At 34.8% G+C, this 14515-nt stretch overlaps 1 protein-coding gene across 1 annotated transcript in view; it reads right to left on the reverse strand.

Moving 5' to 3' along the window:
• Positions 1-13197, reverse strand: part of LOC107573609 (probable lysosomal cobalamin transporter) — a 90785-nt gene extending 77588 nt beyond the window's left edge. The window contains exons 1-3 of the mRNA XM_016260038.1: positions 13065-13197; positions 10786-10962; positions 2762-2825 (exon numbers count right to left, since the gene is read on the reverse strand). Coding sequence (XP_016115524.1) covers positions 2762-2825; positions 10786-10962; positions 13065-13172 — 349 coding nt within the window. The 5' untranslated portion in view covers positions 13173-13197. The remainder of the gene's footprint in view (positions 1-2761; positions 2826-10785; positions 10963-13064) is intronic.
• Positions 13198-14515: the final 1318 nt, after the last annotated feature.

Below are 14515 nucleotides of genomic sequence, written 5' to 3' on the forward strand. Positions count from 1 at the left end.
AGTTTATCAGTAATCCTAAAAAAATAACACTGCCAAACACACATGCTAGAAAAGAACAACTTACTTACACATAGTAAGAAATGGTTATAAACACTGAAACAGAAGTGAAACAAGTAATAGGAAAGAGGAGAAATAAAAAGCGATACTTATCCTTTGCCGGTGTCCCCGCCCCTTGGAGTCGCACGGTAGAGTCGATGGTCTTTACACTCTTCGGTCTTCACACGAGGAGGCCTTCATGCGACGGCTGCCGCGGGTAAACTAAGCTTTTTTATACCCGTCTAACAAAATACTAAATTAATTCAGCTGGACATACTTTCCTTATTTTCTCCGCAACAAATGGCCAAGCAAGCGCAGACACTGACAAGATACGCGATACAGAACGAGACCAAACGCGATATCAGCACGTCTCCACACAGTAAACAAAACAAGCGTTTTTCCAGTCGGAAAAACTTTTACACTGGGGTTTCCTTTTCATTTTTAAACTTCATTTTCTTTCAGAAGTACAAATGCAGCATTCTGGTGTCTCTTTGAGCAGCCCCTGATCTTCCAGAAAACCCCGAAAAGAAGCAATCAGACCCTTTGTGGATGCCACAGCAAAGAAAGAAGCGATACAACACAAGAAACAAAGCATTAGGAGAACATCATAAGAGCAGTGTGTTAAACAACACAAGATGTGGAAGTCGGTGGTTTAAAAGTACAGTCTGAACTGGCGCTCTGAGGAATTTGTCTTAACAAAGCACAGTTTATCTACTTCCATTTTAGAATTCATAATCACGCTGTCTACCGGTTGAATCACAGATATCTGTTTTATCCGTTTCATTATTTTAAAAAAAAGTTCTTAACATACAGTGTACCACCAGCAGGCAATTGCTTTGTTTTATATAAATTATTGAATTCATCTTCATAAACTATACATTTTATAACCAATACTCAGTAGTGAAAATAATACAGCAAAAAGCAGAAGGAAAAAGATTTTTGCACAAGAGACATGGTTATGTTTCCAGCTTCTCTGTGATTAGATCATTATAAGCCACTAAAGTAAAAAGTTTACAGTCCAAGGATCCAGTCTTAATGAATGTCCCTGCTCTCATTGTGCACAATTTATCACTACCTTATTCTGAAGGGAACAAAAACAGTTGTTTTATAGTCCTAATGACTTTCTTTAAAATCCATACATAACCAAGGCCGTGCAGATGAAATGAATTATGTGAAAGATACAGTGACTTTCTTTCTTCTCCGGAACACACAAAAAAACATATTCTGGAGATTTTTTTAAATAGTTTTGTGTATAAAATGAAAATCAGTGGTATCAAAAATAACTTTACTGAGGGAAAAAACATTCTACAAAATATATTTTTTGTGTTCTCCACAAGAAAGTCAGTCGTACAGGTTTGGAACAACTGGAAGCTACTGTGCAGTTACTATAGTGTTCTTGGCACATTAATATTTTGTTCAGGGTGGTTCTGATTGTTTATCGGTCCAAGTCAAAAGCATCAAACCTTTAAGTCTCAAGATATTCTGGCACCTCAGGTTCTTCTTTCAGTTTAAAAGATTTTATCATCTGAACAACAAAAAAACAAAACAAACAAAAAAAACACTCCTCAACAACCCACATGATTTGAAATGTTTTTAGCACAATATGCGTCAAACATCAATGTTTAATACTTATGGTTAGGGCTTTGTTCAACTCATAAGCATGAGCCTTAAAGCCTTAACAAAAAACATTCATAATATACATTTACCATTATACCATTAATAATTTTTTCTTTTTATGATGCAATCAAAACCAAATGGATGTTTCACACTGAATATTCTGTTTCACTCTGAAATATTACAGTAAAAGCATTGCAAACGCTTCACGTTATCTACAAAACAGCATTATGCACTCCAAAGTTCTCCCGAAAACAAAAGTTTTGTTGTCAAAGTATATCTCATAGACTTATCGAATCATATTTTGTTTTGTTCTTGGAGAACACGGGCCGAAAGCTGGACAGGGGATTTGCGGCGCATCTACCTGCACTGTCATTGTTAATCTTCTGATGCTTTTCTGACTATGGAAGTTAGGGGTTTTGATTGGCTGGTTTGTATTGGCTGACAGCTTGTCTCTAGCGCATTTGGCACTGCTCAACAGACGCCGTGCTGCTCTACTACTGACGGCCTGTTCAGCGCAGCATCTGTTCGCAAACTCTAATGATAATCAAGCAACTGTGCCATAACTCAATTTTATGTTACCTTGTCCCAGCTCCCAGCATTCCTAAAATATATTATTTAAAGTGGAAGCAATGGAGGACTCAATTAAAGCGTGCATGCATGTCACTGGGACATATTTAACGCTATGAAGTCATAAAGAGAGGATGCGGTTCCAAAAAGATGTGTTCAACCATGTTCATGTGTCCTTCCGACCTTGTTCACGGAAAAGGTCACTGACTAATGTGTTTTCTTACCCTCGCAGACGAGATTTATTCAGCTGAAAACTGCACTCACTTTAGCTTAATTTGACCAAGACGGTTCCACACAAATAAAATCATCCAGCGACTTAACTGCCAGCTTTTGTAGGCCGATGTCAGATCATGCGCGTGCCATAATTTATAACCCGAGTGAATGGACATTAACGATGAGCTGCGGACTGGACTGTGCCGGCTCCCACAATGAAACTCAAACAATAAGGGCAGATGATGAAGGCACATAAAGGTACATTTTCTAAAATGCAAGGTAAGAAAATTGAATTTACTGCACCAAAATAGTGTCATTCAGTACTTACTGTAGTAGCCGTACAAAACTGTGTTTTCGATCTGCTGCCGGGTCTCATTGCTTGCCGCCCATTCCTGGATTTATAAAAAACAACAACGTCAGAAGAAAAGTATAAAATACACTGGCATACATTCAATCAAATCATGAAATATTTTAATTCTTAAGATTCTCTAGGACTATCCGTTGATTAAAAATTCTTAATCAAATGAATTACATTACTGCTGATTGATTTATCACAATTAATAGAATATAAAATATCTGAGCTTGTTTTAAAATTTTATAGAATTCAAAATATTTTATATTACTGTTGCAGACATAAAACATCATTAATGATTTCCATATCATTAAACAGGTGTTTTATGATTATGAGGTGTATAGCACACCTTATGAGGTGTATATTATTAATTTACTACATTTGCATATAGTAAATGAGTAATACTATAATAATACTAATAATACTAAATTATGTTAAATTGACTGCTCCATAAGACAATAAGAGATCCCCCTTCACATTGCAAAGCGCTTTGAGTGTCTAGAAAAGTGCTATATAAATGCAACAAATTATTATTATTATTATTAATACAGTACAATATATGATTCAGGATATGTATCTCAAAGGATAAAAACATGACCAACAAATATACTGCTCTATACAGTGAGGTAAAACATGATTTTTATGACAGGACTTCAAATGGTGCCATGGGACAGTGATGATACAAAGAAGTGGCTCTCCAAGCGCAGTGTGTTTTTTATTCCCAATGTGTCAGAGATTCCATCAGAAACGTGACCTGACACTTTGATGACTCACAGGTTCTCGGAGTAGATCCAAATGCCAGAGAGAATTGCTGTCTGCCTTGCCGCAGTAAATCACTCTCTCTCTCTCCCTCTCTCTGTCTCGATGAACTCCATCTAGCATTCATAACTCAACGTTTCATCATGCCAAAAGAGCAAACCCATAATTGCTACACGAGCACTAGAAAAACATAATTCCATTGTTGGATACTTGCAGTCAGCCTTTATGAATCTAAACAGGTCGAGACATAATGAGATATTTCACAAATATCACAAATATATGTTGACCTATGAATTTCAATGACGTTGCCAATTACTTGTGATCACTGAAGAATCATTTCATAAAGATCACACTCACAAAGAGATTTCTAGCTGTAATAGCTGACATTTTTTTATAGAAATTTCAAGTTAATTTTCCAGCTTTCCAAGCATGTAAATAACTATTTTAAACTTCCCTGATATTTCACAACCATGGGCAACCAGAAAATGTAATTATTATATTTTCTCATCATGGTATTTCTGTTTATATCTAATATAAATAAATAAACATATACACTAATGTAAGTTTAGTAATGTATGCATATATTTCAGTAAGATTTTTTAATGTTTTTGAAAGATGTCTCTTAAGGCCCGTTCACACCAAGCACGATAACTATACAGATAACGATAAAGATATAGTTCTAAAAATCGTTCTCAATATTAAAGAATAGCAGAGTCCACCCCACAACTATAACGATACAGAGGAACGATATTGTTGTGATCACTTTCAAAATTATTTTTTTCCAGCTGATGAAAGATAAAACACTGACAGCCAATCAGAATCCATCCTGCTGTAACGAGCTCAAGAATTTAAAGCGGCAGACGCATGTGCGCTTAGAATAAACAGACGATATCGTTCGCCGGTGTGGACGCTTAATATCGTTATCTTTATCGTTGTCGTTCTTGGTGTGAACGGGGCTTTACACATACCAAGGCTGCATTTATTTGATCAAAAATACAGTAAAAACTGTAATTTTGTGAAATATTATTGTAATACGAAATAACATTTTTCTTTCAATATATTTTAAAATGTAATTTATTCCTATTATGCAAAGCTGAATTTTCAGCATCATTACTCCAGTCTTCAGTGTCACATGATCTTTCAGAAGTCATTCTAATATGCTGATTTGGTGCTCATGTAACATTTTTTTTATAATTCTTAATATTGAAGACAGTTGTGCTGCTTAATATTTTTGTCGTAATCATGGTACCAAGAAAGTTCGAAAGAACAGCATTTTTATGAAATAAAAAATGTTTTGTAACAAATTAACATCTTTGTAACACTATACATATCTTCATTGTCACTTTTGATCAATTTAATGCATGCTTGCTGAAGAAATAAATACATTTCTTTAAAAAAAAAACTCTTTCTGACCACAAACTTTTAAATTGGTAGTGTGGCTAAAAATTGTCACTGCATCAGATAACAAATGACCAGATAATTTTACATACAGTAACACGAAGTTTAAAAATTATATTAGTTTATTTATTTACAATAAAGCCTTTAAAATAAATCCCAAGTCCAATATGCTTCCTTAATAGAAGGATACTGGCTATTCAAAAAAGAAAAAAGGGAGAAAGGGGACGACAGTATCTCACTAGAAAATGAGTCAACACACTAAACAAAACTGGGATTTTTTAAATGTCCAAATACGTCTTGAGGCCTCTGTAGGTGCCACAAATCTGTCTCCTGGTTTAAGCATATTAGCTTTGTGGGTTTCTAAAGGACACCCACAGAATAACAAAGATCTGCGGAACAAAACAAGCCTGATTTAACAACAATTTATCAAGAAAACTCTAGCACTGCGACAAGTTTAGCATTTGAGAGTGCATCCTCATTAGCCAAACCCAGGCCTGTCAATCATTGCTGTAATCTCTTTAGGGCAGAGAAACAGAAATAAACCTACAGAGTCCTACGTGCACAGGCTGCATTAAGAAGATGTTTAGTTGGGAAGGTTCCTCTACCCATTAAGCCAGCTTCCTCGACTGGAGGAAGAGATACATTTGATCGTCACATCAGAAAAACGGATTACCGGAAGGCCGGAGCCAAGGAGATCGCTGCCATAATCTTACGTGTTTATCCAAGACTTGATGGCTCCTTCCATCTCAACCTCCTACAACAAAAAGCACCTGTCTGCCTGATTTATTATGTGACGTGAATCACAGCAAGCTTCAGAACGATTATCAAACGACATTTTCCCACCCATTTGGGTGAGCGTATTTCATCAGAATCTGCTGTAATTTTCCTAGAACAGTTAGAATAAATACTAGGGATGCACGATATATCGGCCACCATATCGGTATCGGCCGATAAGTGCTCATTTTTTCTGTTATCGGTATCGGCCTGATAAGAAAATTTGGCCGATATCTTAAAGCCGATAAATAATGCATTATTTCCTTCAGAGACACTTCAGATGCGCGCTGTTCGTTTGCAGCCTTTTGTGCAATTGTACGTTGTAATATTGTGTTTATTTGATGTATATCTGATGTATCTCATATATGCACTCTATAACAAGGGCAAACAAGTTTTATACAAGTCGATAGCAAAATTTTGCATTTCTGGGATATTCTTGGCCTGTATAGCTCGGGTAAGGGTAAAGAATTGTCGCAAGTTTCCAGATGAATAGATTTTGAGCCGCAAATAAATGTAAAGAGATTCACAAATATTAAACAAATTCACAAATAAATAGAATGAGATCCACAAATAGAAAGAGTGTATTCAGGCAAAGTTGTGTTTGCGACATAAAAACATATTTGTGGATTTATTTGAATATCTTATTTTTTATTCTTTTATCATTTTAATATATTTAATATTTGTGATTCTCTTTATGTTTATTTGTGGCTCAAAATCAATTTAATTATCTGGAAACATGCAACAATTTTAACCCCACATTAGGTCTTACTTACATAAATAAAAACACAACTGTACTCACAAGTTGCACAATTTGAGATAGTATTTATATTCGTTGCACAAATATTTTCGTTGCATTTGCGACTGAAAACTACTGCGTGCGACTATGAAATTTATTTTAGGAGCACCAGTGCGACTGACCCGATCATCATCATACTTGTGATTGTGCTCAGGGGAGCTTCAAAGGTTTCTGCGTGTTTTTGCAGCGTTGAGTAATGTATCACAGACATATCTCACGAATCCTTTCATAAGCAAAGTGTAGACAGGGTGTAAATAAGAGATTCATCGCGCAGTGTAGAGCTTCGTTGATTATAAATGTGAGATTGCGATGAACTAAGATGAGTGACAGCTTTGAATGATTTTTAAGGGAGTTTGTAAATGTGATACTGATTTAATACAATACAATTCAATAAACAAGAAGATAATATAAAGTGACTTACATTGTCTGACTATAACACTATTGTCTGATTTTGCTCTATTTCGTTGTCGAAAATAGTTTAAAACAAAGACACAGCGGAGCCGCTGCGCATCTCCATTCAAACACAGCGGTGTTTCGTTTATGATTTAACGGGGTTTTTTAAACGAATCTAGTGAGTCAGTGATTCATGATTACCCATTCATAAAGTCACTTGATTCATTCTTGAATGAATTAGCCATTCGAATGAATCAATTGAATGAATGATTCAGTGATAAAATCAGTGACTTGCCGCCACCTGCTGGCAGTTTTAGTTTCATTTTTAAAGTATCTTTTCAGTTATTTAAATCATTTAATATTTCTATATTCAAAATTGTATATTTAAAACATTAATATCATCATGGATTTAATTGCACTCATTCCACTTCTGAACCTCATTAAATGTCTGAAAGTACACCAAGCCACTTTTGTGTTCTTCTGTGCCACCTCTACAAATTAATTTTGTTAATACTGATTTCATTTGATTTTTAACTTGTTTCTTATTCTACTCATATTCTGTTGTTTTAATTACCATTTTTAAAAAGCTTATAAAATATAATTTAAGAATTTGACAAAAGATGACATAATTTTAATAAAGTTAGAGGAGTCAAATATCACCTCGTAATGGGAAGGCTACTTTTTGATAACATTTTGGATTATTGATTAGAAGGTGCTCCTAAAATTTTGAACGTGCTCCTAAATTTTTTAAGTTAGGAGCACAAGTGCTCCTAAAAAGAAAAGTAAGCGTCGAGCCCTGCTATATAGGGCTTTTAAAACTTAATATAATTAAGAAATAATTAACTCTAGGCATTTTTTATGCCTGGATTATCGTGATTTATATTTTACACTACGCATAACAATTAACAACAATTAATTAATCCAGGGTATTTAAAAATTGACGTTTCTTACTGTACAGTACATTCCTAACGGTACTTGCATATTTGTGCTGTCATTGATTGTATGAATGAAACGTGTGATCTGTTTACAAAACGGCTCTAGTATTGCACATTTTGGTATTATCAAGTACTATCAGGACTTTTCAGATTATAATGGTAAGAATAAAACATTTTCTGCTTCACTCCAATTCACATAACCTCTGTGTATAGTGCTGATCTATTCACTACATTACACTACAGTGCTCTATGACTCAAGACAATCTATGAATTTTAAAGTGTTTTAAGGAAGGGTGGTACAAAAAGATCAGCAGCTTCATCAGAGATCCAATTAACCCGACAGAGTCACTGAGAATCTCTTTAGGTTAACCTCCTCCGCCTAGTCAGATGATCGCTGATATGATCAAGCAAGTCTGCATGTCTTCTTCAGAACACTTCAAAACCCTCAACTTCCAATTAACGAAATGAAACCAGTAATGAATCCCATCTAATTCTGATAAAGTTATATCTAGTCTTGACCTCTACAAGCCCTTTTTAACAATCCTAGGGCTGATCACCATCTCAAATGAAAACCAGGCCAGCAATCTCAATTTATTCTGGACAACACACACTTGAGTAGTGATTTACACTGCCTGGTGAATATACTGCTGGTGTGTTCTGTGATATTTCTAATGTATTTATTTATAGATCAGCCATATCTGCGGACAACTGTTGATAGTCAAAACATGTTTGACTATTAAACAATGGAAATAACCTCATATCTCACCCAAATCTACACAACAATCCATGTGTTTTGCAAAGACATCCGTACATTCATAGTACCGTAATGTAATCGAATACAAATACCGGAATTAAAAGTCTCAGGCCACAGTTAGTGCAAAAATTTAAATACTGGATTCATTTCTTCAACCTCAAGTTGTTGTAAACCCCTATGATTTTCATTTTAGAGAAGATATTATGCAGAGGTGCTTTTCCTATTCAAAAAGTAAATGAAAGGCAGACACTGTTGTGATCCAGATTGAAAAAAGGCATCTTAAGACATCTATATGGAGCCATACTATAGAACTGTTTAAGTTTCGTCATAACTAGAATATCTCATTTGTGCACATTTTCAAATTGCCTTTAGTTCTAATATATTGCAAACGAGTTTGAATATGTGGAAGTTCTAATTAGATTTGAGAGCTACAGAAAAGTGCCAAATTAACAGTGAATAACAGCTTAAATTTCAGTCTGCCATTTGACTTCAGAACACTTGCAAAAGTTGTCTAAATCAGTGTTTCCCAACAAGGGTGCCGTCTATCGAGAGCAGGGGTGCCGTGTAAAAAATATTTTTTAAATATTTTTAAATTGCTAAAATGTTCAAAAAAGCATAATATAATATAATATCCATTTATGATGTCGCCAATAATTAGATGCACCGAAATTTCGGCTGCCGAATATTAGTTCACCGCTCAGGTTTCACTATCACGTGGTGTGACGCTCTGCGTATTATCCCGCTCTGTGCGTGTGCTCCGCTCAGTCGCTCCACTCGTATACCGTTCATGCGAATTGGAACAGCAAAGTCCACTCACAAATTGAGCCGACAGGAAACATCTATGTAGTACATTATTGTTTCTGTCTGCAATAGTGTGGTATATGGGCAACTCTGGTAACGCTGCCCTCTCATTCATTGATCTGCTAACCGCTATGTTATGCTCGCATGTTCTGATAATAATAGCTTTCTAGGACTAAACATTATTTGGATAATTGGTAAAAAAAAAAAAAAGTTAAATATCTTAACCCTACTGTTAGACCTACCTGAAAAACTAAAAAGCTATTTATTTCATTCGAAGGCCTGTCGTCATTTTTTTATTTGTGCTATCATTATTCATTTCTTTATTTGTTCTTATTTTATTACTGACTGCTTACTTGTCATTTTTTATTCAATTCAAAGTTTGAAATCAAGCTATCTCGTGCTACTGCACCAAAATTACCCCACTGTAAAATTTAAAAAATACCGAGTGAGCAAACATTTGTGAGATTGCTAGTTATAATGGTAATTAAATAATGTTTACATATGTATAAAAGCCTAAATTAAAATCTGTCATATAAATTGGTCTCTTCATTAGAAATTAGCCTACTGATTGCCACCATTGATGGACACATTTTTTAAATAATATTAAAAATATCTGTATGACATTATATTCTGCAGTTCTTCCCTGTTGTACCGAATATCTATACTTTTCAAATGATCACATCGAAGTTAGAAATTCAAATATTGTGACAAAATTTATTTTGTAGGGTGCCACAAGTTTGTTAAAATTTCCAAAGGGTGCCGCGACTAAAAAAAGGTTGGGGAAACACTGGTCTAAATTACTTTTGGTAAGGGTACTTTTTCCATTTTACAAATTGACAGGCTCAGGTCATAATGTGCTTTCATTGTATGCAGGAACCAAGTTACACGGAAGTTCTAAGTGAAGCACTCATTAAAGATCTCATGTCAGAGGAGGTAATTCTACGCTTAATTATTCATTATCCGTAAGGAAGAATGGTGGGCCCGTGGTCTCATTAATTATGCCATTCAGTTGCCATAGTAACCACTGTCTCATTAGACCATTTGAGTCTCAAAGTAAAAGACAGACGTGCTCAATTCAATCTGTGAACTCAAACCTGACGTATTGATCTCTCTTCTTATTGCATTTGATTGAATAATGGGATGTTTTAGGAAAGAAATGCCATTGTTTTCACAAGTGGTGAGAGTAAACTACCAATAGCAATAAGACTCATTCCAGACATCCAAATCACTTATTGTGAAGAGCTCTCAGTCTCTTATAAATTACTTTGCTTATGAACAATGAAAAAATGAACAATGGATCAAGAATATGGATAATGGAGCTTCAGGGTTGAATCAAGCACAGATCTGAGTTTGAACAACGAACAACCTTTCTGTACAGGAATATGGTTACCTTGTAAGTGCCATTGGGGTACTTCATGAAGGACACTAGGAAGATATCAACAGGAAGCAGGGCTGATGTGATGAGCGCAATGGCCAGAGCGCATATCGCAGTGATGGTGGAGATAACCTCGCTCTCCTGCCGGCTCTGATATTTCCGAATATAAACCCAGCAGAAGGCCAAGATGACCTGAAGATACAGGGGACACTTTGAGATTTGCATCAAAATAATCCATTTAAATTAGTCTCATGATTTCTGAACCTAAAGGCTTTGGATTAAATGCTTCAAATTAGTTTTGTATACAAACATTAATTCTGTCTATGTACAAATCTCTTGTGCAAAAACGAATTTTATTTATTTATTTTATTATTTTTGGACCAGAGAGCAGGTAAGAATATTAGAGATATCAGCTAGTCATAAATGTATCATTCACATGTATATCATTAAATAACAAAAAACAGAAAAAAACATTTTTATAATGATACACAATTTCACAAAGAGTAACCAAATAAAATTAAAAAGTAAATCCCCACCAACCCATATGTCAAGCCCTGTTCATAATCACAAACATACAAAAACGAAAGCTGGCTTTTTTTAAGTGTTACAAAGAAAATGTACAAGAGGCCTGATATTTGTGATCATTTGTAATAATTGTGTTAAAGTTGCGTGACACTATTTTAACAGGCCTAAATCTCTCTGGTGTCAAACCGATGTGTGTTATACTTATATCATACAGCTGGCCTTTTCAGACTTTAAAGGCCATACAAGTGCTATTAAGATTCTGTATTGCACTTCTGATCTAGCAGCCAATAGTTCCTCTGTTAGAAAGAAGAGGAAAGACCTGCCTACAGATTTAGAAGCCTCTGAGACAGCTGTCTCTGAAAAGCATTACGTTGTATCTCATTAAACACAAAACAAAAAAACTAATAGAGTACAACTTTAAAGAGGAACTTGTTTCAGAGTGAAAGGTCGTATTCCAAACACATCCACTAGAAGCTCTCAGGACGCAGCTAAAATGAGCTTGTGATTACGGGATGCTGTTTTCAGACAGGATTAATTAAGAGCCCTGTGCGTATTAGATTCTGCCTTGGTCAGATAATGACCCAACGCTCTGCATTTAAATCAGGATGCGCCGAACCAATTATATAACAGGAAATACTGCTCTCTTTGCACTTGTTAAACTTGAGCAGGATGCACTTTAGTTAGAAAATGAAGACTCTGGCGGCACTTCAATTAAACACCTCGACCAGGTAGAATAAAAACAAATTACATATTTACAGGTGATGTATATCTGTACCACTAAATTGAATTGCAAAAATAATAAAAGTTTCCTGAACACTCCCCTCATCAGCCATTGGTCACCAAACAGATAGTCCCGCCTCAAACAAACAAAGCTATTAATAACAGTACCAGAGTAGCTGTGTTTCTATTTTTTGGGGGAAGCAACCTACAATTACTTATCAATGTATACCATACAAACAATCACTTGTGGCTTAGATATTTGTGACCCACATAATTATGGCAATAAAATGAAATACATTTGCTTACACGCACTTGTACTTGAATCTAAACTGCATGCTATTATTGAAATTTGAGTGTCTATTTCTTCGTATTTTAGTAAAACAGTTCAGTGTGACACTTCAGTAAAAGTCTATATATATACCGTAACTGTAAACATCAACAGGTTTATGTGTTGAACATAAAATAATAACATTTTCTGAACACTCCCCTCATCAGCCATTGGTCACCAAACAGATAGTCCCGCCTCAAACAAACAAAGCTATTAATAACAGTACCAGAGCAGCTGTGTTTCTATTTTTGGGGGGGAGCAACCTACAATTACTTATCAATGTATATTAATACCTTCATATCTGAAATATGTCTATATCTATGAACCATACAAACAATCACTTGTGGCTTAGATATTTGTGACCCACATAATTATGGCAATACAATTAAATAATACACTTGCTTACATGCACTTGTACTTGACTCTAAACTGCACGGTATTATTGAAATTTGAGGGTCTATTTCTTCGTACTTTAGTAAAACGGTTCAGTGTGACAATTCAGTAAAAGTCTATAAATATACCGTAACTGTAAACATCAACAGGTTTATGATATTACGTATATAACCAAAATAATTAGATAGGTCTATTGTGTGCTATCCGTTACTAGTACAAAGATACATTTCGAGCAGGATAACACGTGACAGAATATACACGGGAACACCGCGTCTAACAACGTAATACTAGTAAATACAACTTCTAATGGATAATTCATGTATCTCACCAGTAAAACAATAGTGAAAATAGACCACCCGAGCACAGATTCAGAGAGTAACGCTACAGGCGTCGCCATGACTGCTTCACTTCCTGCAACACAGCTGACGCTCGCCATGTGACCGGCGACGTCACACAACGCATGGGTGTTGTAGTCTGGCTCAAACATAAAATAAACTACATTTTTATATTTTTGTATATTTTCTCTGGGATACTTTGAAGTATCTTGGCTTGACTAGATTCGATCATTTCGTGTTAGAGACGGAAGAACATTTTATAAATGCCGATGTAATAAATAAAAATGTCAATGTAATAAATAAATCAATTTAGTCACAGATTAAGACATTTCTGGATTTCATGAGTCGCATTAAATTGTTTTATTTGTGGGTGGGGGGGTATTGTCTTTTTCTTTTCTTTTCGTTTATTTTCATGTGATCTATTTTAATTTCTATTCCTTTACTTTTTTGATTCTGTGAGCTAAATGCACATTTGTTGAATTGTAGTTAAATGTGTATTTTTGCACTGGTTAAGGTTTTGCTATGAAAAGTAGTTTGAATAACTAATGATTTTGGAGGGCAAAATTTCAAATTATGCATTATGAGGTTTAATACTTATGAGTATTATGAGCAGTGTTGGGGGTAATACATTACAAGTAACGCGAGTTACGTAATCAGATTACTTTTTTCAAGTAACTAGTAAAGTAACGCATTACTTTTTAATTTACAAGAGAATATCTGAGTTACTTTTTCAAATAAGTAACGCAAGTTACTTTTTTTCCCCCCAATTTATTGACTGACAGCTCTCCTGTCCCCATGTTGAGAGAAATCGGATGTTACTGTAGTTCAAAATAAATATGAATATGCATGAATTCAGCTCACTCACTCACAAAAAAACACAGATTCAGTATTCCTTCAAATTAATAAAAATAATGCAACTCAGAATATGACGCAAACCTGCAATAATTAAATGTTAAACAACACAAATATTCTTTATGTATTTAATCCCATTCTATTAACCGATGTCTTTGCTTCTACCTTCGATGATCCAGTTCAACCGTACTAATAAGCAAAAATACTCTAGACAAACATTTGTGTGTCTTTGTTTATTGCTGAAGTGTGTTGAAATGTCTTCTTCTGCATTCAACTGTACGGACGTAAATTTACTTTCCCTTCAGCCTGAGGCTTATTCATTTCACTTTTGGTGTGAAAAGACTTTTATATTTGCCAAAAATATAACTTTTTTATTTTAAAAACAAACAAGCAAGCCCTTTTCAGATTTAAAAAGTAACGCAAAAGTAACGTAACGCATTACTTTCCATAAAAAGTAACTAAGTAACGTAATTAGTTACTTTTTTATGGAGTAACGCAATATTGTAATGCATTACTTTTAAAAGTAACTTTCCCCAACACTGATTATGAGTACTCTTATTATACTCTTATGAAACACATTATGATATATTAG

Source organism: Sinocyclocheilus grahami, unplaced genomic scaffold (assembly GCF_001515645.1).
Source record: "Sinocyclocheilus grahami isolate Dianchi unplaced genomic scaffold, SAMN03320097.WGS_v1.1 scaffold1983.1, whole genome shotgun sequence".
Classification (NCBI taxonomy): domain Eukaryota; kingdom Metazoa; phylum Chordata; class Actinopteri; order Cypriniformes; family Cyprinidae; genus Sinocyclocheilus; species Sinocyclocheilus grahami.